The 26845-nt window shown below is 35.7% G+C and overlaps 1 protein-coding gene across 6 annotated transcripts in view; it reads left to right on the forward strand.

The window, feature by feature from the left end:
* The window catches only part of GPC6 (glypican 6), a 1194356-nt gene that overhangs the window by 597610 nt on the left and 569901 nt on the right, over window positions 1–26845 (forward strand). For all 6 annotated transcript variants that reach the window (XM_065533385.2, XM_065533387.1, XM_065533386.2 and 3 more), the window contains one exon: window positions 19254–19645. In XM_065533385.2, the coding sequence (XP_065389457.1) occupies window positions 19254–19645 (392 nt within the window). The remainder of the gene's footprint in view (window positions 1–19253; window positions 19646–26845) is intronic.

Genomic DNA, 26845 nt, shown 5'->3' on the forward strand with positions numbered 1-26845 from the left:
TACAGAAGGAAAATGAAGTAAATATCTGGCAATTAATTACTTAAGAGGTTAAGGTCTGTTCTTGAAAAGAGTCAGGAACAATTTATTCCACAATCAATTTGTAAGCACCCAGAGTGTAACAAAGTGGCAGGGAACATGGACTGCTCAAAAACAAGCCATGCCCAACAAAACTAATTTCCCTCTTTGACAGAGTGATTGATCTTATAGACTGAAAGATCCACTGGTTGCAGCCCAGTTTGATCTTCACATCATTGTCAATGCTATTTCACACGGAGTGGTCATTGACAAGCTTGCAAAAAATGGCTTGAGTAGAATCATAATCAGGTAGCTATTGAACTGGTTAAGAAAATGTTCTTAGATTTGGTCAGTAAATAGTGTGAGGACAAGGCTTTGCTTACTTAGACATTCCCCACAAGCTTGACTGTGGATCAGAATTTTTTTTTTTCTTTCTAACAAATGGTTTCATGAGAGAATGCAAAGCGTATTCATGGGGATTGAGGCAGAGTCAGCTTTTTTAGAGCCTCTTTGCCAGAATTTCTGAAAAGAAGATTGAGAATGCAAAGTGATTTTAACTAATTAAAATTATGATCCAAATTAATTGGGAAGGAATTGCTGCGTGATTAATGCTAAAAAATATGTGTAAGGAAACAAAAAGAAACTATTAAATCCCATACATGCAAAATGTGAAAATAAAACTGCTCTGTGCACATCAGTATCAACCACTTTCCCTGACTCATATTGCATCTCTACCCTGCAACCGCACTTCCTGTTATAAGAGAAAGATACGAGACATATCTGAGCTGACCTTGGCACCAACATGTATCAACAATGTCATTTGATTACCGAGAAGGGAAAGCCATTTTATATATTCAGTGAAGTAGTGTTATATTTAGGTCTCAGCCACTGAAAGACCATAAAGAGGGAGTTCTGGGCCGGCGCTTTGTCTTACACTGTAATCCGAGCACTTTGGGAGGCCTAGGCGTATGGATCACAAGGTCAGGAGTTTGAGACCAGCCTGGCCAACATGGTGATATGGGATCTACTAAAAATATGAAAATTAGCTGGGCTTGGTGGTGGGCACCTGTAGTCCCAGCTACTCAGGAGGATGAGGCAGGAGAATTGCTTGAACCCAGGAGGCAGAGGTTGCAGTGAGCCGAGGTCATGCCAATGCATTCCAGCCTGGGTGACAGAGCAAGACTCAGCCTCGGAAAAAAAAAAAAAAAAAAAAAAAAGGAAGGTCTGATAATTACATACTAGCCCACATATAGGGGAAGGTGTTTGATCAACTCAAAAGAGAGTGAAGGATGTAAAGTTTTTAGAAGAGAATGTTAAATTTCCCTTAAATTATTTTTCTGATCCAGGATATCACATAACACATTCCATCTACTTTTGTTACCAAATGCAATTTTTTGACTTCTCTTAATAAAGATACTTCAGAAGACCCCATTTAACTGATATCCTGAGAAAAGTAATGTTCATCTTTTATATGCCAAGATACATTCTAAATGGATAATAATGACCAAGGGTGTTTGTTATTAGCAAGTGTTTCATTCTTGAGAAACTAATAATAACTGGTAATTATAGAGTGCTTACTATGTGCTGTGCCACACACTCTCCTAATTGCTTCATGTATATCATCTCATTCTCACAACACTCTGTCAGGAAGGGACTATTATTATTTGCATTTTAGAGATGAGAAAACTTAGGTCAAGAGTACTGGTATATGCCTATCTCTCAACTTTTGATAAAACCAAGAGAATCAGGATTGTCAGTAATTGTCAATAATGCATCATTCCACTTGTGTTATGATACGTACATAGTCGTATTCAGAGGCTGTGTTTGGGCATCCATCTCTCCTCTTGTACAAGACTGCTTTAGATATTTAGCACTACTGTGAGCTGACATTTCCACTGCACGGGAAAAGTAGTATATACTTTGGTAGTTCCTGTATCTCAGAAAAAGATAATCATTTTAAGTTCATAAAATGTATATTGCCAGATAAATGAAAAAAATTGAATGATTCACAAGGTCAGGAGTTCGAGACCAGCCTGATAAACATGGTGAAACCCCATCTCTACTAAAACTACAAAAATTAGTGGAGCATGGTGGCAGATGCATGTAATCCCAGCTACTCAGGAAGCTGAGGTAGGAGAATTGCTTAAACCTGGAGGTGGAGGTTGCAGTGAGCTGAGATCATGCCTGGGCAACAGAGCAAGACTCTGTTTCAAAAAAACAAAAAGGAATGATTATTCTAAAAGTTTTTAAAAGTAAACATCTTTAAAGGAATTTAATTAGCATTTTCTAATTTTGCATAACTTCTGGGGATAATGTAATCTCGGATTTATTTGTAATAAGAATTTGCTGTAGATGTTTTTCCAGCTGCGATATTGAAATGAAATAGCAAAAGAGCCCTGCTAAGTATTCATCTTAAAGATACAATTGATTATAATTGTTTTATTTTAAAAGCCTCATTTAATTAGTAAAAAATAGTAAGGATAATTAATTGTTATTGATTTAAGAATATCTTGAGGAAAATGGATGACCATCATATTTAAAATAAAGTATTGGTAACCACAAAGTTCTCTTTTAATGAAGGATTATTTAGATGTTAAATAACTTTTTACAATTTAGGTATATATCATATATAAATTTGATTTTCTCACTTTACAAGATAATATAGTTTATCAAGTATATGTCTTTTTTGAAAAAATGAACAAAACTTTTATACTACCTTGCAAAAGGAGCCTTAATCATTTAAGAAACAAATTAAGTATAAAGATGATCAAATATGTATCATCAATATCATGTGCAGTGGTATATAATTATTAATGTTCTTTAGATTTTCATGTTTTATCTCTTATAATAGTTTTGCCAGTGCTATCTTATTGGTGACTAACACATAAATGTGTTCTTAACATGAAACTGCTTTGGGTTTTTCTTTTCCATTTGCTTATTAGGAGGTATCTGCAGGCTCGTATGTGGCAGAAGGTAATTTTAAATAACGAGAAGATAGTGGACAGCAGAAATACGTAGAAACTTTTGTTGAGGATTGCTCATTGCTATTTGAGGAATCACTTTTATTCCTGGTCCTTCACTTCATATTTATACAAGGATTATTTTAGATTTATGCCATTAACAAATATCATTTGACCTATTTCTAGAAAAACGTCAAGCAGATATCCACAAAGTATTTTTAAAAGCACATGTTTTAATTTTTGATTTTTATTTTCATTAGATATTTATTTGTAATAAAATCTCTAATCTTTTGAAATTCATATTTAAGGATCACCGTACCAGCATTTATACTAAATCATTGGTATTTTCAACATGGTCAGCCTTGATTTGTCTTTTGAGTACATTAGGTATGACTTAAGCAAAATTAAAATTATTGGCCAAGAGAGTTTTTTCACATGGACTAAAATAGTGTTATTCCCAACTTTTCCTGTTTGTACTTTGGAACTGTAGGCTTTGGGGGCTTTGGGGACCCACTTAATTTGACATCTTTGGCACACTGAACCAGAACCTGGCTTGGAAAGATACAAAAACTACTTTGGCAAATGATCTGTCAAGTGACCCATGAACAAAAGCGAGATTGGGTTGCCCTTTGAAATAAACCTATTTGAATTTTATTATCTCCACAGCACCTTGTGTCTCTAATCTTGTGAAAGGTTAGAATTCTATCCATCAGAGCAAGATTAGAGTGCTGGTTGATGTCTGCTCTTGATGATAACTGAATGCAGCAGTTGGCGCTGGAAGAGGGAGATTCATTACCATCAGCAGTTCAGAAACAGGGGAGAGATGGGCACGGAGGGAGTCACATTTACCACATAAGCTGCCTATTCCCAGGTCAAGGTATTTAAAAGAGAACAAAACAAAACCGAAAAACAAAAGACTGCTGTTTGGGCAAAGCTTTGCTGAGATTTTTAAAAAAGTTTCCTCCCCAAAAGCAGAGCTGTATGAAGGCTATATTTTGCAGTAATTACCAGTTTTGAATATTTAGATACCTTCTTGTAAACCATGCTGCTTGCTAATGGGTGGCTTTTATGACACTGACACTCATCAGAGGAAAAAATAAGAATGATATTATATCATTATAGAATGTACGACTAATAACAACAAAAAATATAGAACATCCACTAAAGTGTGAAATAATAAGCCTGTGGCATGAATAATTTTTTTTTCAAAATTACTGAATTCTGAACTGAATGTCCTTTTGGGGGGACTTTTTTGAACCATATAATTCGGGAATTGAAATATAAACAATTTGAAATTTGTAAAATATGTAACTGTATCAAAGTAAGCATATTCCTATCTAGAATTTAATATAATTTTAACATGATGAAAAACAACCTGCATACATTCAACCCTGTACAATTTCAAATAGGTACTGGCAATCACTAATTGATATTTTATCAAATGATTAAAGATGGTCGTTTTTTGTTTCTTGCATTCCAAATGACAATGTTATGAAAGTAAAATAGCTTTCCAAGAACATGAAATTAATGAATTTGACATTTTTCCTTGAGAACTATCATGTAAATAACTGACAAAATCAATTTAATCAATGTTAAGCAAATTAGACTGACATTAAATTTATTCATTTTCATTTAGGTCTTATACAATAATACTTTGTCTCATTATGTAACTACATCAGGGTGTCTATTGTTTGTTTATTCATCAAAAGTATATTCATTACCCTTGAATTAAGACATCTGTGATAGATTTAAAGACTAAAATGATTTCTAAGACATGGCTTGGGGAGCTGAGCCATCTGTAATTCCTGACATCAATAAGCACCAAGTGTATGGTAAGGGACAAAGGTGGTTAAAAGGTGACTTAACTTTCTTTTTTTTTTTTTTTTTTTTTGAGATGGAGTCTCGCTGTGTCTCCCAGGCTGGAGTGAGGTGGCGCGATCTCGGCTCACTGCAAGCTTCCGCCTCCTGGGTTCACACCATTCTCCTGCCTCAGCCTCCCAAGTAGCTGGGACTACAGGCGCCCACCACCGCGCCCGGCTAATTTTTTGTATTTTTAGTAAAGACGGGGTTTCACCGTGTTAGCCAGGATGGTCTGGATATCCTGACCTTGTGATCCGCCGGCCTCGACCTCCCAAAGTGCTGGGATTACAGGCGCCCGGCCTAAGAGGTGTCTTAACTTTCTTTACTTTGGTTATTGTTTTCAAAATTGTTTGTAGAAACATTCATAGAATTACACAGTTAATCATCTTATTCATCAGATCCGCACCAAAAGCTCTGTAGAGAAAATGAGCAACGACTTTCAATTCATCGAATCATTTAAATCTAAGATTGATTTTTTTTTTTTTTTAGTTTGGTCTGACATCTATAATAATGAACAATGAAATTTTATTGTCTCCTGATTACATCAATTTGGGAAATCCTTTCTCTGCCAAGAAGTAGATAGAAATTATCTATATTTTAAAAAACATTCTTTAGAATACTAAAACTGCAGATGATCATATTATCAATTGATAATTACCAAACCATACTGGGGACTATTATTTTACAGCCAGCATGATGTGCTTTAGAGACTTCTAGTTACTTCTTCTGTTTATTAAATCCTTTTTACTAATCAGTATTAATTCACTATATTTAGAGTGAAGAGACCCAAATTCTATTCCTTGCTACGTTGTTACGTTCTGTGATTTTGAGTAAACGACTTGTTTACCTTCTGCGCTCTTTATGTTTTTTTTTTTTCAGCTAGATTATTAGATTCTCTATGGTAGATTTATTAGACAAAATTCTTCCTATATTTTTAGATCTTTTAAGTTAAATAATATTTCTTTTTTTAACTATGAAAATAATTTATAGCCATCTACTTAAATTTTCCATGCCTCTGTTTCCTCAAATGTTAATTTTGAAGAATAAGCAATGTACAGAGAGAAAAAACACACACACACACAACCAATTGTAAATCGTTATTATGTATTTTCTTTTGATTTTTCTTCTTAGGCATATTTACAAATTATTTACAAAACTGAGATTGTACTGGATATATACTTTTAATGTCTTTTATTTCTATCTTAGCATACCATTATGGTATTATATTTTATATTAAAGGTGAATTTCATGTGAATCTAGTGAAGCTTATGTTTCAGGTACCTTCCCATTAATAGACCCTTTCGAAAGCTCTGTACCCAATTGTGCCTACTCATAATTTTGTATAATATTTGTTAAAGGGAGTCCTGTAAATTGCATCAGCATCAATCCTCATAGAATCTGGGTCTATCACTGTAGGCAGTAGACCTGGAGGAAGGCTGCCTGGATTTGGAATCCCAGCTCCATCACCTTGGAAGTTACGTAAATTTGCTGTGCCTCTGTTTCCCTAAATGTAAGACGTTGATGATAATAACAACTACCTCATAGGGTTGTTGACAAGATGAAATCAGTTCATATAAGACTCCCTTGGAATAGTAGCTGACTGATAGTGTTTGGTGTTAGCTTTCAAATATTCTTTAAAAATAATTGTCAACATAAGTTAATATTTTGCAGTGTAGATTTATCCTTCTTGGGAGATTTTCAAATCCTTTCTCATTTTAGCTGATATAAATAATAATGGGATGGATATCTTTGTACACAAATCTTTGACCTTACCTTTGTAATTGAACTATTTCCTTCTATTAGTGTTATTTTCTACTGATGCATCCTTCATGTCACTATTTATTAAAAAAATACTTTGGAAATAAATATCAAAGAAGTTAAAACTTTTATTTTTAAAAATATAAGTAATTTAGACTGGGTACAGTGGCTCACGCCTGTAATCCTAACACTCTGAGAGACCGAGGTAGGCAGATGGCTTGAGCTCAGGAGTTCCAGATCAGCCTGGCTAACACAGTAAAACACCATCTCTGCAAAAAAGACAAAAATTAGCCCAGTGTGGTGGCACACACCTGTAGTCCCAGCTACCCAGGAGGCTGAGGTGGGAGGATCCTGGGAGCCCCTGGAGGGGGAGGTTGCACAGAGCCGAGATGGTGCCACTGCACTTCAGCCTGGGTGACAGAGTGAGACCCTGTCTCAAAAAATAATATAGATAGATAGATAGATAGACAGACAGATAGATAGAAATTGATTAAAATTATACCTATAATATCTATTATAGGTATACCTTATTAATTATACCTATATTTATAATACATAAATATATAAGTATATATAAAATAAAAATATAAATTATATACTTATATATTATAGATATATTTATTTATATACTATATATAATTTATATGTTAATATAAATCATATATTTATTATGTATGTTATTATATATAATAATTTATATATTATATATAATAATTTATATATACACACATAGTTTAAAGCAACTCAGAAATGAAGGTGGGATATAGTAGAATATACAAAAATATTACTTTTCAATTTCTTTTTCTAAACTCTCATAATGTTCTACTTATTTGCTCTTATTTAGACATCTGTGGAACAAGGTAAATTTTTTTATTCTGTGAATTTTCACATTTTCAGTATTGCCAGTTTTTGATGAATCAGAAACATATAAAAACTTAGCTTTAAATTAAGATGTAATATTTTCACAAAATTTTTATATATAATTATGCTTTTACAACTCAGCATTTCTCAATACCTTCAGTTTTGTCGTCTATGTTGGGTGCTTAAATGCACCCTAAGTGGGCTGTGGCTGGCATTCCTTTTCCCCTGGTCCTTAATTAACTGGGGGATTATCAAGCCCTGCTCTTTCCTCTTCCCATGCTATACCCGTCCTTCCCTCTTCGGGGGTACAAGCCCGTTGTCCTGTAATTGATGTAGGCAGAGGGAGAGTTGAGAGACAGTGCTAGGTGCTGATAAATGGAAAAGAAATGGAGGAGAAAGGAAAAGATTCAGCACAGTCTTGTCCTCAGAAGCACTGCTCATGTTCCTCACATACTCTTGATACTCTTTAATCAATGAAACTCTCTCCTCTCAAGATGTGAATACTGGCTGTCTACAGGGAGTAAAGAGAGAAGGGAAAGGAAATGAAGGGAAGAATAGAATTGGGGGTTTTGATGATGTATAAAGTGGCTCCATCCCCATTTCTCCTTCCACTGCCCATGGAACCACCATCATACATCAACTAAAATGAACGTGTTGGAGAACGAAGAGCTGCAGTGATTCTCAATCTCGGCTGCACACTGGGATCACCTGGGGAGCTTGAAGATATACTGGTACCTGGATCCAGCTCCCAAAGAAAATGAATGCAGCCTGGGCATCAAGATTTTTAAAAGTGATTTTAATGGGCACCCTGAGTTGAAAACCGCTGAACTGTGTGAAGAAGGAAGGAAAAAGTAAACTCCATTTGCCTGTTCCTCTTTAGTCTCCTTAGAGCCTACACAATCTCTTGTTCCAACAGCCCCAGGTCCTTATCACTGGCTTTTAGCAACAAACTAACTTTGGGTTAATATCCCAGATTTGATCCTTGGTGGTTTGTTGTTGGAGACGTTTTTTCATCTTCTGGCCCAACAAATGTTTAGGTGAAGAAGGAACAGGAACTGGGGAAAGAACTGGGTTTGTGAACAGAACAATATGTGTTGTTAAAACTACCATTATGATTTTGAAACCTCATTGCCTCTTACAGTTGAGAAAAAAAAAAAGCTGGAAATGATTTTAAGTTACCTTTACTACAGTTCTATACTTTAGGTGCATAAAGGGTTAAACAGGCTGTGGTTAGTGTCATTTCTGAAAGAAAAATGGAAGCAGATTTGCAGGCCAGGCCCAAAGGCCGTTGTCTTTAGACCAGTGCTAGGAAACTGCAATGATGAAAGTGAACTGCGAAAGCATCTCAGCTTTTAATTTTATATTCAGAGCTTAGGGTGAGATAGAAATGCAGTCTACAGGCTCAAAGCAGTTGTTTGTTTTTAGCAGCAGCCATCAGCACATTTCAAACTTAATTCATGATTCTGGGAATTAATAGTTTATCTATACCACTATGAGAACATAAATGGCCTAATCAGTCTTTCTTACTTTAAAAGATATCTTTGGGAGAAATAACCTACCAAGAAATAAAACATTTATCAATCTAATGTGTAAAGGATCACTAAGTACAGAAAAAGTTTAACCTTGTGAAATGTGGATTCAAGTCAACATTTCTACAAACTGCTTTATTGCTTCAAATCTCCCTGTATCAACCAATTACATAGTGCTGCTTTTCGGGAAACTTTCATTTTTGCAACTGAATTACACGCTTGATTCTGAAAAATCTGGCATTTAGTCTCTTCAGCTGACTTTAATGGTATTAAATTGAAGTACTTTGGTGCAAGGTATTGATTATTTTTAATGAACATTCATGGTTGTAAACTGATGACTTTTCATTAAAATTTCTTCATGGAAAAGTTTATTAGATTAGACACATTGGAAAAACATAAACTGGTGATGTAAAATTGACCTGAATAATGCATTAAAATGCATTATTATATTCTTGATTTACTTGACTTATTGGATAGGGGTATTGCCCTAGAACTCCTGTTTCTACTTACATATAATTTAAGTAAATTTAATTTTTAATGTTTACAAGTTTCCAATACACATTGAGAGTAATATAATACAAAATAATCCTTGGGTTAAATATTGTGAACATTTTTTGGACTACATATTATAGTATTTTTAACAGCCAGTATACTTAAGATTTTCTGAAAATAATTCTCCTTGTTTTGTGATGAACATTGTATTTTGTTGCAGGGCCTTTGATAGGTTTTGTAAGATGTTAAAAGACAGTTTAAATTTCTATTTTTATTAATTGTCATCAGTGGAAAGTTTAAAAAAATGAAATTGTAATAACAATAGTTTTTCTTAACCCAGTATCAAAGTAGGGTTTTTCTTTTTAATCCTTCTTTTTCATTTCTATACTCTTTTAAATGTCAGAGTTACTGTGAGATTTTTTAAGTTCTCTGGGACTCATTAGACTACAGCCTTAGAAAAATTTAGGAGTCTCACTTTAAAATCACTAAATTCACCTGAATCCTCCAAATCATTTACATGATTTATGGAGTTACTTTTAGATTTTAGCTGCCGTGCAAAGGAATATAAAGAGATGAGTGCGTTGTGGAGTTTTCAGAGCACATTTTAACATATAAAAATAATGAAAGAAAAGGAACTTCTATTCTACTGTTTTTGAGAGAGTTAACAGACTAATAATTAAACTGTGTTCCTGACTACAAGAATTTAAAGGCATGATATGTTTTGTTGAATTAATTTATCTTTGAATGTCTCACTTAAGATTTTGACCTGCCATGCTAAGGATTGGCAAAAGTTTTCAGTAAAAGACTAGATATTAAATACTTTTGTCATTTTATACCACATAAAGTCTCTGTGATGTATCATGTTTTGTAGTTGGTTTTCTTCTTTGTTTGTATTCAAACACAGAAAAATGTGAAAACCATTCTTAGCTCACAGGACTTACAATGGGTTGCTGACTAGAAGCAACCCCTTCTTGAAACTGTTATGGTATTTCCTAAAGTATTTTCTCTGAAACACTTGTTTTCAAGCTATTTAATAATGTTGTAGGGATGAGGGTCCTGAAGAGGAAGTAGGCCTGGAAAATACTCATATAGGAAAGGTAAGCAGATTCTCTGCTGGGGACATTCAGTACTAGAGGCATTGTCCTGGGTGCTGAACCTCTCCAGGGGCCTGGGATGCACATCAGGCTCACATTCTCTTCCTGGGCCAGTCAAATGTACCTAGAGAAGCAAAGATTTAGGACACTGGGATTTTTAAGTCTTGCAATTATAATCATTTGTAACCACAGCACTCAACTGTAAATAACATCCTTTATTAGAACTCCATTTTGGAAGTGGAAACACATATCTTTTCTGTATTGTTTTTGGACAATCACATCTCACAGTAGATGTACTCTGTGATCAGCTTTTTTTCTTCTTCCTCAGTTTCTCTAATTTGTCTTTCCATTGAGATTGCTGAACAAAGTCAGGGCCCCCTATCTATGAGTCTCCTTGGTTGAAACAAATAACATTGACAGCTCTTATTTTAAGGACACTCATTCCCTTAAAGGATAACTATAACAGAGAATTTTAAGAAAATGTTAAGATTTACAACTGAATTACTTATTTAAGTATATTATCTAATATGAAAATATGATTTCTATGTAACTTGTCAGGGATATGTGAATGTATTCACCTATATGTATAATTGTTACACATATATATACATATATACATAATAATATGTATACACATAATATTATATACATAAAATACATAATATTTTACATAAAATACGTAATATGATATACGTAAAATGATTTACACAATATTGTCTATGTATACAAATATACATAAATGTGTATACATATTATTATGAATTACTATGATTTACACAATATGTTCTATGTGTACAAATATCGTAAAATGAGGCACCATTTTGGTCAAACATTTTAACCATCCTTTTGTATGCCAGTCACTGTTCTATACACTGTAGTGATAATCCCAGGTTCTGTGTTTGATTTTCTTCTAGTGGAAGCCCCCGCTTTGAGGGGAAAATATACCAATCCCAGAGATTCAACCATGCTCTCCAGGCTCAGTTATCTGCGTTAACTAGTTAGTATTAATGGGACAATAATCACAAGTGAAAATTATTATTTTATTACACTTCAAGTTCTGGGGTACATGTGTGGGACATGCAGGTTTGTTACATAGGTATACATGTGCCATGGTGGTTTCCTGCACCCATCGACCCATCACCTACATTAGGTATTTCTCCTAATGCTATCCCTCCCCTAGACCCCCACCCCACGACAAGCCCCAGTGTGTGATATTACTCTCCCTGTGTCCATGTGTTTTCATTGTTCAACTCCCACTTATGAGTGTGAACATGCAGTGTTTGGTTTTCTGTTCTTGTGTTAGTTTGTTGAGAATGATGGTTTCCAGCTTCATCCACGTCCTGCAAAGAACATGAACTCATCCTTTTGTATGGCTGCATAGTATTCCATGTGTATGTGCCGCATTTTCATTATTATTATTATTATTATTTTCTTTGAGATGGAGTCTCACTCTGTCACCCAGGTTGGAGTGCAGTGGCATGATCTCAGCTGACTGCAACCTCTGCCTCCTAGGTTCAAGCAATTCTCTTGCCTTAGCCTCCCAAGTAGCTGGGACTACCGGCGTCTGCCACCACACCAGGCTAATTATTTGTATTTTTAGTAGAGACAGGGTTTCACCGTGTTAGCCAGGATGGTCTCGATCTCCTGACCTCATGATCCACCTGCCTTGGTCTTTCAAAATGCTGGGATTACCGGCGTGAGCCACCGCACCCAGCCGAAAATTATTTTTATAAATAATTTAGGTATGACTTTAGAATGCATTTTGCAATTTATATTTAAATATGAATTTATCCACTGTCCTAGGAGTTTATAATGCTTCCCATTAATTATTCATATCGTGGTCTGAAAATTTGACTAAGGATGAACTACAATGCCACCCTGCTGTCTTGTTCTTTCCTAGAACTATTTCTTGTCTATCATCATTTTGGAGCTCTGGGTTGCATTCTGGTTCTGTTGGTCTAGGGCAACTCACTTAACATTTTAAGCCTCGGCTTTCTCATCCTCAAACTAGATCAGCTAATAACTGATTGCCATGCAAGTATGTAAAGCCTGTAATAAAATATCTGATGCCCACTGGAAATCAGGCAACATCTTAGGTACTGTCTCTAGTTTTACTTAAAATTAGCATCATACACTGTTTCAAATCCACCTTTTGTCTCCAGTTAAAGAGTGGTATCTTTACTTTTCTCCTAAAATATAACAAAGACAAATGGAAATGATGAAGATGTTCTATTGCCACATTACTGGCATTTTAAATTAGTTTGTGTATATGGAGGGGAGGGACATTTACTTGAGGGTTAAAAATTTGGTTCTACTAACCTCTCAAACAGGAAAGATGTGGATTCCTACTATGAGATCACTTTGAAATTAAGCTTCTATTAAGTCCTAGGAATAATTAGTTGAGTAAATAATAATGCTTATAATAAACTTAATTTATAAAAACATACACATACACACATTCAGAGCAAAAGAAAGTGTGAATTATGAGATGCAGAAGTGGCAAATCCCAAAGGAATTACTGCTTAAAGCAATGTTGTCTTTTAATAATCATAGATTTTTATTTCTCTCTTTTTAGATAAACTGTAATTTTAAAAATATCTTTATATAATTTCAACCTCAAAATCTAAAAAATGCATTCAAAGAATCAGCTTTTTACACACAAAAAAATGCAAGTGATGTTTAAGAAAAAAAATACTGAGACAATATTATCTATTGGAAATAGTTCTTCTCCTTTTTCCCTTATATAACTGCTTTTTTAAAAAAAACTGTATGAATGAGGAAATAAAGGATGCCATAATCTTGCTTATTAAAAACAACACAACAAAGTTTCAATGTGAGTTTGTTCAATACAGCAGATTATTTATTGAGTGGAAGAAGGCTTTATGTGTGAGACTGCAATGTGTGAGACTCGAAAGTGGTTTGGGAGTTAACTCTAATGTAACATGCTGGGCATTGCTTAAATGTAGTATGTGAGTGAATGTGAGTGCAGTTAGCTTGGTGAGATAATGCACTATGAAGTCATGTCCCAGCAGGGATAGAACGGCAGAAGCAATCATTAAGCCAGGCAAAGAATGGCTCAGGACAGGCAGAGTTTGTAGAGAACGTCAAGCTCTGGCAGAGCAATATTGATAGCCAACATTTTTTTTTTAAACAAAGGCACAATATTTTATGCACAGGTACACATGAACTTGGAGCATGGGGGGTTATACATGAATATTATATGTGTATAAGTATATGAGAATTTGCAAGATGACAAGAGGGCAAATCAGTTATGTCCTGTTCTAAGATGTGGTTTGTGGTATGTTTCTTTCTCTGAGGTGGGCCCACAAAATCATCACTATCAAAGAGAAATCCAGAACCAATGGAGTCAGGATGTATTTCACTGGATGGTCATGTTCATCCATCGATCTATTCATTCATTCACTATTCACCACATTTTAAGGCACTATCATGTGACAGGCACCATACATGGAAATGGCAGTGTTGACTATTGAGAATCTTACTGTGAATACAACCCGTATTTCAGTTCCTTCTATTTAAGACATAGCACCTCAAATTTGTGTTACAAATAAATCATGGGGTTGATGAGATGAGGTCTAGAAATAGAAAAAAATTTCTCTGAATGTTTTTAATTTTCTATTTGTAGACCTTAGAATCTATCAGCAGAAGGGTGGCTCTCAGCAGGTGGGGGTAAGGAAGGGAGTAAGAGTGCTCTCATCCCCAAGAGGACATTTGATAATATTCGATGACATTTTGGTTGTGACTACTGAGAGAAGGATGTGCCACTGGCATCTAAAAGGTAGAGGCCAGGAATGCTACTTTATAATTTACAATATACAGCACAGTGCTCCCCAAACCCCTGTCCAAAGAAAGAATTATCCAGCTCAAAATGTTCACAGTGCTGAAGCTGACACCTGAGATAGACTAGGGTCATCGACTGCTCAATAACACACAAGCTACAGCTTGCAAAGGACACCGCCTCATGTGGCAAGGACAGACATCCTGAGCATTGTCCATCTTTACTGCTACTTACTTTCAAGGTCCCAGCCCCTGGGAAGTGGGAAGAGATAGGCCATTTGGGACCATGTTTTCCCTCCCCCACAGTCTAATGCACAAGAGTATAAATGGCACTATGGGTCTGCCTTCATTAATGCTCTTCATTAATTCAGCATTTTCCTGCAGATTATATCAGGCTATTACATAAGCAAGATGCTTTTTGAAAGGAGAAATGATTTCAAAAGATACGTCTGAAAGCTGACATATGTATGTGGAATGAGAAAGAATACTCCTCATTTCACCTTGAGAAATGCAGGAGGAGAAGCAGGCTAGGAAGTTTATTGAGTGTCTGTGGATCACAACCCTTATAGGATGTCAGCTTTCATCTTTTATTTTTTTATTTTATAATTTTCATTGTTATTATTATTATTTTTGGGGGGAGTGGATCTTGCTTTGTCCCGGAGGCTGAAGTGCAGCAGCAGGATCTCAGCTCACTGCAACCTCCACTTCCTGGGTTCAGGTGATTTTCCTGCCTCAGCCTCCTGAGTAGCTGGGGACTACAGATGCCCGCCACCATGCCAGGCTAACTTTTGTATTTGTAGTGGAGACAGGGTTTCACCATGTTTTCCAGGCTGGTCTCAAACTCCTGTCCTCAAGTGATCTGCCCATCTCGACCTCCCAAAGTGCTGGGATTACAGGCGTGAGCCACTGCACCCGGCTGGATGTCAGCTTTCAGAACCAGTTTATCCTCCATGTCAGCGCCGCCTATGGAATACTCCTTACCCACAGTTTGGCTGAGCTGACTAAACTGATTTAGCATACTGTTGTTGAGGAAGAGTAGAAACAAAGAGATTAGCAGAGAACTATACAAATGTACACCCTTGCATGCACATGTGTGTATTTCCGGGTTTACGGAAGGAAACAGCATACCTGCTTCCCACAGTAGGACAAGTGCTATCATCTTGACTAACTAATGACCAAAGCTTTTCACTCCTTGGGTTCTGAAAGGATATAGATACACACCACCATGCTGCGACATTCATTTTAAACAAGTTTTTAATAGGAGATGTCTCTGAGAGCATGAAAAGAGGAAAAGGATGTTATATAGTACTTAGTCCAATCCCGTACCTAATCCAGCACAGAACATGTTTATCTGTGTAGTATTAACAAGACATTTCTGAGTTGAATGGGACAAGCTTTTGTTGTGTGATGTAGACTGTAGAGAGCCTCTCGTCTGCCTTTTTCCTCTTTCTGTGCTTCCCCTTGTCCCTCTGTGCCATCTTACCTTTCAGTCCATTTATTTGGGGGCTTCATTTGGAGTCTTTCTCAGTTATCCTTAGGGCACCTCTTGGCTCCTTGGGGTTGGTTTCTGCCCCTTAAGAGATCTCTCCAAGTGATCAGGCCACATCACACAGACTTTCTTTTTCCTTTTGCAACAGTGGTGGTTTTTATCTACAAGACTGTTCTCCCACTTGAGACAGTCTGCCCTGAAGCAAACAGATGTTTACATTGAGATCTCCCCTCTAGATGAATAAAATCATCCCAGAGGCTAATGCTGGCTAGGAAAGGTTTTTTGTGCACCTATGAAGCGTAACTGAGCCCTAAGCAACCACCTTTGATGTATATTTTGTGATTGGGGAAGAAGGAAAATTCAAATAGCATTTCTTTCTGCCAAACTGTTTTTTGCAGATAAAAATTTTTGTTGACTGAAGACTATATCCAATGTGTGCTCTTCCATTAAAATGAGTTCAGTTGAGATTGCTTTTTCTTATATTGTCCTTGAATTTTGTTTTCTCTGATGTTGCTTGCACATGATACTTCATCAGTAAAATGGATCACATAACTGTCTTCTAAATCTCCATCTTGTTTGGTTTGCTGAGAAACAATTTTCATCCAAGCATAAAGTAATTCGTTCAAAGAGTCAGACTTCAAAAGGTGGAAGTCTACAGTCATGCTGAAAATGAAATGAGTACCCTTATTTTTGGAGGACATTAGCTTTGCCTCAGTACCTTGGATCTCCATTATTCATAAGATCTTAGATCAATGTACCTTAAGGTAGCAACATTTATCATAATTGGCTGATACATTAGCGTCTTTCAATACCAAATATTAACTTTGACTATGAAATCAGTAAACCATATAATGATTTTGAACAAGAAATAATAATAACTTGACTTTGAGGATCAGTGAAGCTAATATCAAACTTTTGAGACAATGACATACTCTAAGACAACAATGTAAGCTTGGAATCTATGGAAATGTTTCTTGAGCCACATTTATTGAAATGTGATAACTTGGTTTCTATACTGAATCATAAATACTAATTTAAACGTAAGAAAAACCACAAGACACAGTGACGACTCACTTTGAAAGTGGGCATGACTCAATATTTGGAGTTCTCATATCAGGAGAAGAAAAAGAAGACAAAAAAATCTAGGGAGGTATTACCCTCAATGAAAGAGAAAATGCCATTTTTATCCCTAACACAAATATTTATTTCTCAAGACTTTGGAGAGCAATGAGTATCAGAGAAATTTTTTTCTTCTCTTTCTCTTTTTTTAAAGCTCTTTGCAAATCCAGACCACACTATTGATTACTGACTATTCATTGCTGAAGGCAGTACTCTGTATTCAATAAATTAAGCTTTAATTCCCAAGTCCAACAAAATAATTGACCTCAAAAAGAAGATAAATGAATAGGCTGTCCAGAGCTCATGATTAGAATCCACTTTCCAGTCTCATTATATTAGTATTTCTCAATTCAGTGATTTTTCCATTCTTTTTTATCTTCTTTCACAATCTGTTATGCCTTCCACCCTGTTCCTGTATCAGCAAGGTCAAGCTACTTTCATTCTTAGTTTCCAGATCGGAAGGTTTAACTTATGATATTCTCATACTTTTATATTAGTAATTTAATATAGTTTCCATTTTAGGACAAACTAGATAACTAGTATTTTTGAAAAAAGTATGAAATGCTCTTGATTTCCTAAAATCATAAGTAACATCAGCATACAGCATATATAAATATTTTTATAAATTTATGCTTCCCAATTTTGCAAATTTTGCCCTATCTACTTCAACAGTCATTTTCTTTACCAAATCCTTAAAGATTCAGAGAGATTTGATAATATTTACCTTGATTTTACAGTTAGTAAAAATAAAAATAAAAACCATTTGGTGACCTGAACAAAATTACACAGTGTTTATAATCTTACAGTTTTTGCTGCCACTGTAGTAACAGAAGTTGTATGTTTTTTAAATATATATATATGTATATATATTTCATAGAAAGGAGGTAAACAAATGAAAAGTACTTTCATTCATGCTTTGGTTTGATTTAAAAACAAATATAAAGTACTTATTATTATTATTAGACACCCTTTAATTATCAAGACATTGGTTTGATTGTATATTAATCAGAATTGAAGTGACTAAACCAAGCACTTCTTCAGCCAACTTTTAAGAATACACAAGTAGCCTCCATGGAATTAATGGAGAGGTGTTCATCACTATTTCCTGTCTTTATCTTAGGAGAGACTACCCAGAACCCCAGAAAGGAGCAGAGTCCTTTTTAAAAATTCCTGGAGCTTTTGAAGTATGCAGGACTTGATTTGTCCCTGCATTTCTGAGAAGGGGCGTAGTTTCAGGGAATAAAAGGGGACTATGAAGAGATAAAGCAGAATCATTTTGCTCTTAGGAACTTAGATTGATAATCTCAGAAGGATTATCTTTCCTTAGCTCTTTCCCTACCCCAATTTACAATCTCTAAATGAGATAAAACCCAAGCTTATTTGTGCAAAAGGATAGGTGCCCTACACACACGAAGTGTGTCTTTAGGGAGCCTAGCATGAGGGCCAGTGAAGCTAATGATACCCAATGGCTTTAATTTATGTCTTATTTTTTGCATCCTATAAATGATCCCAGTAACATTCAAGCACTCTTGCAAAGTGGAAGATTTGAATTATTGGTGTGCATTTTTTTTTATTTAGAACCTCACAACCAGAAAGTCCAACTGTCAATATTTTATTCAAGTTCTATAACATGATGGTTTATATTTGTAATGATGATCCAGGATACTTTATGGCTTTCTGACTCATTGTGGCCACCTAAATTATGCTCATTATAGCTTTATTATGAAGTGAATTTAATTGCATTATGAATATCTGAACATTGCTAATTGATTGCTATATATAGAAACTAGAAAGAGTCTAAAATATGACATTAATTTGAACATCTCATTTATGGAGTATTTCAAATAAAAGCAATTTAATGGAATTTAGTGTTAGGACAAATTTATAAATAAACTGAAGCAAATGTGTTTATCATTATGTAAACAACAATACTCTGCACATTATATTTACAGCATATTTTGATTTGAGTTTGTATCAAACCATAGGATTATTTAAAATTTAACAAGAAATGGTAAAAGAATGGAGCTATTTTGGAAGAGGATTACATGGTAGACTCCTAATGTTAATGGAAATCATGGGTTATTCTGTTTTGAGTCATACAGGATCGTAGATGGAGGTCAAATACCATTGAGAATATGATTTTTATCTGTCCGTTAACACCTTAATCACAGAATATGTTTTTCCATGAAAATGTCAATTAAAAGCAGTTGTACTTAAGGTAAGTAGGTGCCTTGGGCTTTCTAGATTTCATTAATTTATGACTTCTTTCTATCTGCAGAATTTTTCCGAGAGCTCCTGGAGAATGCAGAAAAGTCACTAAATGATATGTTTGTACGGACCTATGGCATGCTGTACATGCAGAATTCGGAAGTCTTTCAGGACCTCTTCGCAGAGCTGAAAAGGTACTACACTGGCGGTAATGTGAATCTGGAAGAAATGCTCAATGACTTTTGGGCTCGGCTCCTGGAACGAATGTTTCAGCTGATAAACCCTCAGTATCACTTCAGTGAAGACTACCTGGAATGCGTGAGCAAATACACTGACCAGCTCAAGCCATTTGGAGACGTGCCCCGGAAACTGAAGATTCAGGTCACCCGCGCCTTCATTGCTGCCAGGACCTTTGTCCAGGGGCTGACTGTGGGCAGAGAAGTTGCAAACCGAGTTTCCAAGGTAATTGAAAATGTGCTGTCTTTCTAGTTGGTCTTCCTTATTTACTCTGTTTTTTAAAACCAATGTTTACAAAAAAAAATCAAGGTAAAAATTCTTAATTGGTGGTCCTTGCTCTTAGAGAAATCAGCTAAATATCAAAGCATAATTCTGGCTTTCTTTTCCTTGCTTTGTGTGAGAAAAGACAGGATTTTAAACCTTTCTATGTAGTTGGAAAATTAATGTTAATACTTGTCAACAGTAAAGCAGAGAAGATTTTAGTATCAATGGTGCAAAAGCAGGCGCGTTGCAACTATGATCATTTGGTATTTCTGATGAGGGTTTTAAGGATGATAAATACTCATGAAATAATCCATTTAGAGGTTATAATCCTCTAGGGAGTCAAGATGACAGTCTTCATGGACCTGCGAGTAGAGACAAGTTATTGTTCAGGACATCAGCACCTGGCACTTCTTCTTTATCATCACGTGTCAATGTGGCCTAATTCCTTCATGGTAAAAGAAGAGCCCTTTGCTGACACCTGTATTTCTGGATCAGGAAGCACTAGTGAATACCAAGTATAGATTCTTGCAGAGAATTTCTTTTGTTACCTCTTATCTTTGTAATTTCATACCATGCATTGCCTTGGGCTTATGAATATGATCAATCATGAATCTACTTTTGGGCCTTTCTTGAGGATAACATCTCTATACCTTGGAAGTAAGGGATAATTCTACATTCCACTACTTAAACATTGAATATTTCCTGGGTAGAGGATGTCTGCTTTTGTTTCAGTTCTTTCTTGACATTTAAGGCACTTGTGAGGTCAGTCCTACAAATACAATGAAAGATAATTACTTAAAGAAGTAAAGTTAAAAATAATACGTAACAGGAATCTGGTATTATTATATCACTCAAAGAAGGTATATTTGTACAAGGATTATTCCCAAACACTACTTTTCTATTGCAGGGCTGTGCAAAAGAGCCACAGTATTTTTCTTAACTATTGGCACTGTCCCGCAATGCTTCTTTTTTTTTTTTTTTGACACTTTGATCTCCTCAATATTTACATCCAAGCATAAAGATTGTGTGTACCCTTAAAAATGTTTCTCTATTGAACTGTCAGTAAAATCCATAATAACCCATTTTCAATTGTTAATTTCCTAAACGTTTATTTGAGCATACAGACAGGTTATTTGCAGGAAGGCACTGAAGGAAATAATTTACAAGGGCTTATTTAACAATATAAAGGGCATATGATTCTAATGTTTAAAATAATATCTTTACATTGAATCTCAACAATGGTTTAGATACTAAAGAAACTAGAGCCCCAAAAAGGAATTTATAAGGAATTAGCAAGGTAGAATAGCAAGAGGAAATATATCACCTGAGGACTGTCAGTAAAATAAGAATAAGTATAGAAAATGAATATGCATTCCATATTTCCTTGAGTAGATGCAGTTTGTTGTAAAATAAGTGTAAATTAATTTAATAAGTAAAACTCAATAATAGGCTTAGTTACAGAGGCTGCAAGCTGAAGCTTTTGATTTTTTTTGAAGGATGAAACATGTAGCCAGCCTTTGAGAAATATGAATTTAAGAAATTCAAAGTGTGGATGGATATATTCCTGATTATGTGTATTTATTCTAATTGAGTGTTAATAATGTTTAGATGTATGTATTATGATCTGGCAAGTTTCTAGTGAGATAACAGAATATTTTCTAGCAAAGTGTCTACAAAGCCATGAGGGAGGCTGCTGCTGGCTCTCCCTCCTATTTTTCACAGTGGCATTCACAACTGCCCAGAGATGGTATATCCCCTTGGTCACTCTCTGACTATCTCAATTGAAGTCTTTGTTGACCAAAGTCTAACATGCTCTTCCTTCTGGGGAAGGATGACCTCATGAGCCAACCATCAGTAGAGTATGACCTTTTTCTGTAGAACTGGTGAGAAATGCATCCTCTAACACTGTATTCTCTCTCCCACTGATCCCTTCAGGACCAACAATCCCTAGTCAGTTAAAATTATAAGCCCCATCCTGACATTTGGGCACTGCCTTTTGGAGATGGATAGACAGATAGAAGGATGGATGGATGGATGGATAGATAGATAGATAGATAGATAGATAGATAGATAGATAGATAGATAGATATGGTGTATGTATATATAGTCTTGGTTTGAAAGAAGTTGAGAAATGTTTTTGCAAATAATTTATGTCTCAGGAATTTAAGTATTTTACCAATGAACTTCCTTACCGAATGATTACAAGATGGTCTAGAGCTGACTAAACTAGCAATTTGTGATCTACTGATACTATGATGATTTTCAGCACCCAAAGTATTTTTGTAATAAGAATAAAGAATCACAAAGACTAAATATATTAAAAAGAGAAGCAAGAATTGTGTTTGAGGTTTAAGCCCTTCATAAACCTGAAGCCTCTTTATGGTCTATTAATTGAGTGATTTAGAGTTGGAGAAATGATGACAGAAGAGCAAAATTCTCAAATGGAGATCAACAAACTAGCTTGTCTCCTGCATCCTGATTTGGGTGATTTTTTTTCCCCTTCAGTTTCTCTCTACACTTATGATGACTTCTTAATCTTGAAAGACATCGTGAATATCTTCTAATTAATTGCTTTGACTGGAAAATTTACCTCTTTGGCAGAACACAGCAGTTTGACACAAATGTTTTGACATGATGTTCAGAACATTATTGGGAAATTTCTTACCAGAAAAATGGAGGTCTAAATTGTAAGCATCAACAGAATTATTTTTAAAACTTCTGCTTGCCATCTTATGAATACAAACACTGTCTTTTTCTAGCCTTCAGATGGTGCCACTTTATTTTAAGTAACTATTACTCAAGGTCTGACTCTCAGAAGCACTATGTGATTCTGTAGTGAATGTATGTGGTCAGTCAGCCAGGATTCATTTTCTGTATAAGTGACCATTTTGAGCATGTCAAGTGTTAATGAGAGGTGGAATATCAGGAAGCTCCATGCTTTGCTGGTAGAATTATCAATTGATATGCTCACTTTAGATTATAATCTGAAAATACCTGAAAATGCACATATTCTAAAACTTCACTTTCATCTGGATAAACTATTACACGTGCATACAATTTGATATGTAGAAGAATTTTTGTAGCAGCATCTTTTACAATGACATAGAAAGTAGAAACGTCACAAATGGCCCATCTACCTAAATGGTGATCTCTTCACCTTATGAAATTTTCCAGAGCGGAGAAAGTGCTCATGAAACGAGTCACAGACACCTCATTGTGAGAGATAAACATCAAGTCACCTAAAATACATACATTTGTATAAAGTTCAAAAATGTAAAACTAAGCAATACATTATTTGGGGAAAAAAATATGTAGTAAAACTCCAAAGAAATTTCAAAGAATGATAAAAAGAAAATCAGATGGTGGTTACCTCTAGAGATGCAGTTTGGAGGTAAGATGAAGGAGGGGTACACAGAGATTTTTAAGTTATCAATAACATATTATTTCTTAAGCCAGGTGCTTGAGGGGTGTGTGTGTGTGTGTGTGTGTGTGTGTGTGCACGCGCACATGTATGTGCATGCATGCATACATGCATACATGCATGTATTGTATAAAGCTTTTTAATGAAATAAATTAAGATGTAGAAAAACTTTACCATTGTCCATGTCTTTTTCTACCTGTGTATCTACAATAGAGTCCCTGAGCTACCCTCAGTTGTTTGTAGTACTAACTACTGTTTATGGACCTGCTAACAAGTCAGTTTCCATGTTCCATATTGTGCTACAGGATGTCAGAAAGGCATGGAAGGCAGAGCTCTAAAATGAAGAAAAAATAAATTTTGATAATGTAGTCACCTTGACAGAATGGATTTGGACTATTTTTAGCGCTGTCCCTTTGTTAAAATACCACCCTCATTCCCTTATCTTCCACCACTAGTGAGTGGAAACGTGGATACCAGCAGTCACTCGAAGGCTTGTCAAACATCGTGAGGAAGAGAGAGGGCTTCATAAAGAGATATTAACAGATTGTCTGCTTAAACCAGTCTTTATTTGTTAGAAAGGCAAATGTGGAAATGACTATAGCATCTTCACTAGTCCATCATGATGCCATTTACACTAAGAAAGCATGATTTTTATATATTTTTCTTTAATAAAAGTGACTTCTGGCATGGCATGCTTGTAATTCTAGCACTTGAGGAGGCAGAGGCAGGTAGATAGCTTGAGCTCAAGAGTTCAAGACCAAGCCTGGGTAACATGGTGAAATCCCATCTCTACAAAAAAATACAAAAATTAGCCAGGCATGGTGGCATGCACCTGTAGTTCCAGCTATTCGAGAGGCTGCAGTGTGAGAGTGGCTTGAGCCCAGGAGGCAGAGGTTATAGTGAGCTGCGATCGTGCCACTGCACTTCAGCCTGGACAACAGAGCCAGACCCTGTCTCAAAAAAAAAGTGACTTCTGGCCGGGCGCAGTGGCTCACACCTGTAACTTGAGCACTTTGGGAGGCCAAGGCAGGCACATTACCTGAGATCAGGAGTTCAAGACCAGCCTGATCAACATGGAGAAGCCCTGTCTGTACTAAAAACACAAAATTAGCCAGGTGTGGTGGCACATGCCTGTAATCCCAGCTACTTGGGAGGCTGAGGCAGGAGAATTGCAGAGGTTGTGTTGAGCCAGGATCACGCCATTGCACTCCAGCCTGGGCAACAAGAGCGAAACTCTATCTCCAAAAGAAAAAAAAAAAGTGACTTCTATGAGTAAAAGCTGTAAATTATGTCAAGAGCAATCATTTCAACTTTGCAAGTCATCTCATTGATTTATTACAGACAAATCAGGGAGGTAGTAGAGCTGGGATCCATATAACTTGAACTATTGACAAATACTGTCATCTATTTCTCTATCCATCTATCTATGAAAAATCTTTCTTCCTGTGAGTCATGACTTTGAAAAGAAAAGTCTGGCTTTTAGTCTTTAGTAAGACCAGAGTATTTTCATCAACAGATACCCACCTGTGTCTGCTACATAGACTGATATTTTTGCTCGAAGAGCCTCTTAAGTGGTTCATTCCCAACTAAACAGCTTTGCATTAACAATGTGTGCCTAGAAAGCAAGAGACAAAGTCAACTTTCAATAAATGTGGTTGATGCACTGTAAGAAAAAATGTTACCACCAAATTTAATGCAATAGAGGCTATGAAATGCCTCTGTTTAAAGTATTCTCTGATAGCAATGGAAAACCATTCTGAAGAATCTACCATGGATACAATTTACAAGAGAAATTGTATTCTATTTAACTGTTTGCTTTTGAGAAAGAATTGAGAATACAAAGATCACCTGTTGTCGTTATCACCTGAATTATTGGTTTTGTTCCTTCTGTGGTGGTTTTTGGATTGGAGTTAATTTTTGGGGGGCATTCCAGAAATGAACGCAATCACAAAAAGGCCTTAGGTGAATGAAAGTTTTTGTAGTTCATTTGTGATTTGAATATCACCAACATATAAATGTTTATTGGCAAAGGATAGTAACATTTAGCTAGAGAAAGAAGAATCAGGATCAGATGAAATGTCAGAGACTGTACACATTTAAAGAGCGTTCCGAAAACAAAGACAAATGAAGAGAACCAGCAAAGCATGCCCTCCTGAAAGTAAAGGGAGAGAGAATTCAAGAAATAGACTAATCAATAGCATCAACTGTGGCAGATAGTTAAGTAGAAAGGGCAGAGAAAACAGACCTTAAGATCTGGCCATTAGGATGTTACTGACTTTAGCAAGCTCAGGTTGACTTGAGTGGTTTAATTGGTTAAGAAGTTAACTCATCTTGCCCTACACATTCTAGAACAAGGTATGCAAAGCTTGGTTCATGGACTGGTGCATGTTCATAGGCTGTTACTGTTTTGCAACAAGATATGTACAAAAATTGAAAGTTAAAAAAATTCTTTACTGCAATTTCACATTGCTCTGACACCATCAGTGGGACTTTTCCTGGGATGTTGAATTTGCATGGTGAGTCTCCTATATGTGATCGGCATATGAGTTTGTACTCCATGGGATCAGGCATCAGGTCATGATATATTGGTTTTTAATTCTGTTTGTGCGGTGTATCACATTTATTCTGTTTATGTGGTGTATCACATTTATTGTGAATGTGAACTGTGACTTATCAAAGTGTACACTGTTGTATAAACTTTGCACAGCAGTCACATCGTCATCACTTACACATATACAAGTGAGAAGGGTATGCGAGGTGTGTGATACCATGGGCCCAACTTGAAAGTTTGAAGGATTTCTCTTTTATTGTCCTGTCTTCAGAGATTCAATGTTATGAGGACATTCCCTGGTGCAATATCAGTGCACCATAGAAGTTTATGAGCCAAGATCTTGCATATGTTAAACCATCCCTGCATCCCTGGTATGAAACCCACTTGATCATGGTGGGTTATCTTTTTGATATGTTGTTGAATTCGGTTAGCTAGTATTTTGTTAAGGTCTATGTTCATCAAGGATATTGGTCTGTAGTTTTCTTTTTGGGTTGTGTCCTTTCCTGGTTTTGGTATTAAGGTGATGCTGGCTTCATAGGATGAATTAGGGAGGGTTCCTTCTTTCTCTATCTTGTGGAACAGTGTCAAAAGGATTGGTACCAATTCTTCTTTGATGTCTGGTAGAATTCTGCTATGAATCCATCTGGTCCTGTACACTTTTTTGTGGGTAATTTTTAAATTACCATTTCAATTTCACTGCTTCTTATTGAAGCTGGTTCTTTGAAAAGATAAATACAATTGATAGGCTATTAGCAAGATTAATCAATAAGAGGGAAAATCTAAATAACCACACTAAGAAATGAAACAGGAGATATTACAACTAACACCACTGAAATACAAGAGATCGTTCAAGGCTACTATGAACACATTTATGCACATAAACTAGAAAACCTAGAAGAGATGGATAAATTCCTGGAAAAATACAACCCTCTTAGCTTAAATCGGGAAGAATTAGATACCCTGAACAGGTCATGGTATATTGGGAAAAATCAATCAACCAGAGATTGTTCAGATAATTTGAACCCCAAACAGATAATTTGAAATGTACTATTCTAGAATAATGCTAAAAACAGGAAAATAATGAACATATTTTGATTGATTTTGTTGATATGTTTGGGTTTTACCTTTCCTGTGTTCAGCTCCTCTTTACCTATTTTTGTACCTTCCTACCCTAGCAGTTTTTCCCTAG

Source organism: Macaca fascicularis, chromosome 17, assembly GCF_037993035.2.
Source record: "Macaca fascicularis isolate 582-1 chromosome 17, T2T-MFA8v1.1".
Taxonomy (NCBI): Eukaryota; Metazoa; Chordata; class Mammalia; order Primates; family Cercopithecidae; genus Macaca; species Macaca fascicularis.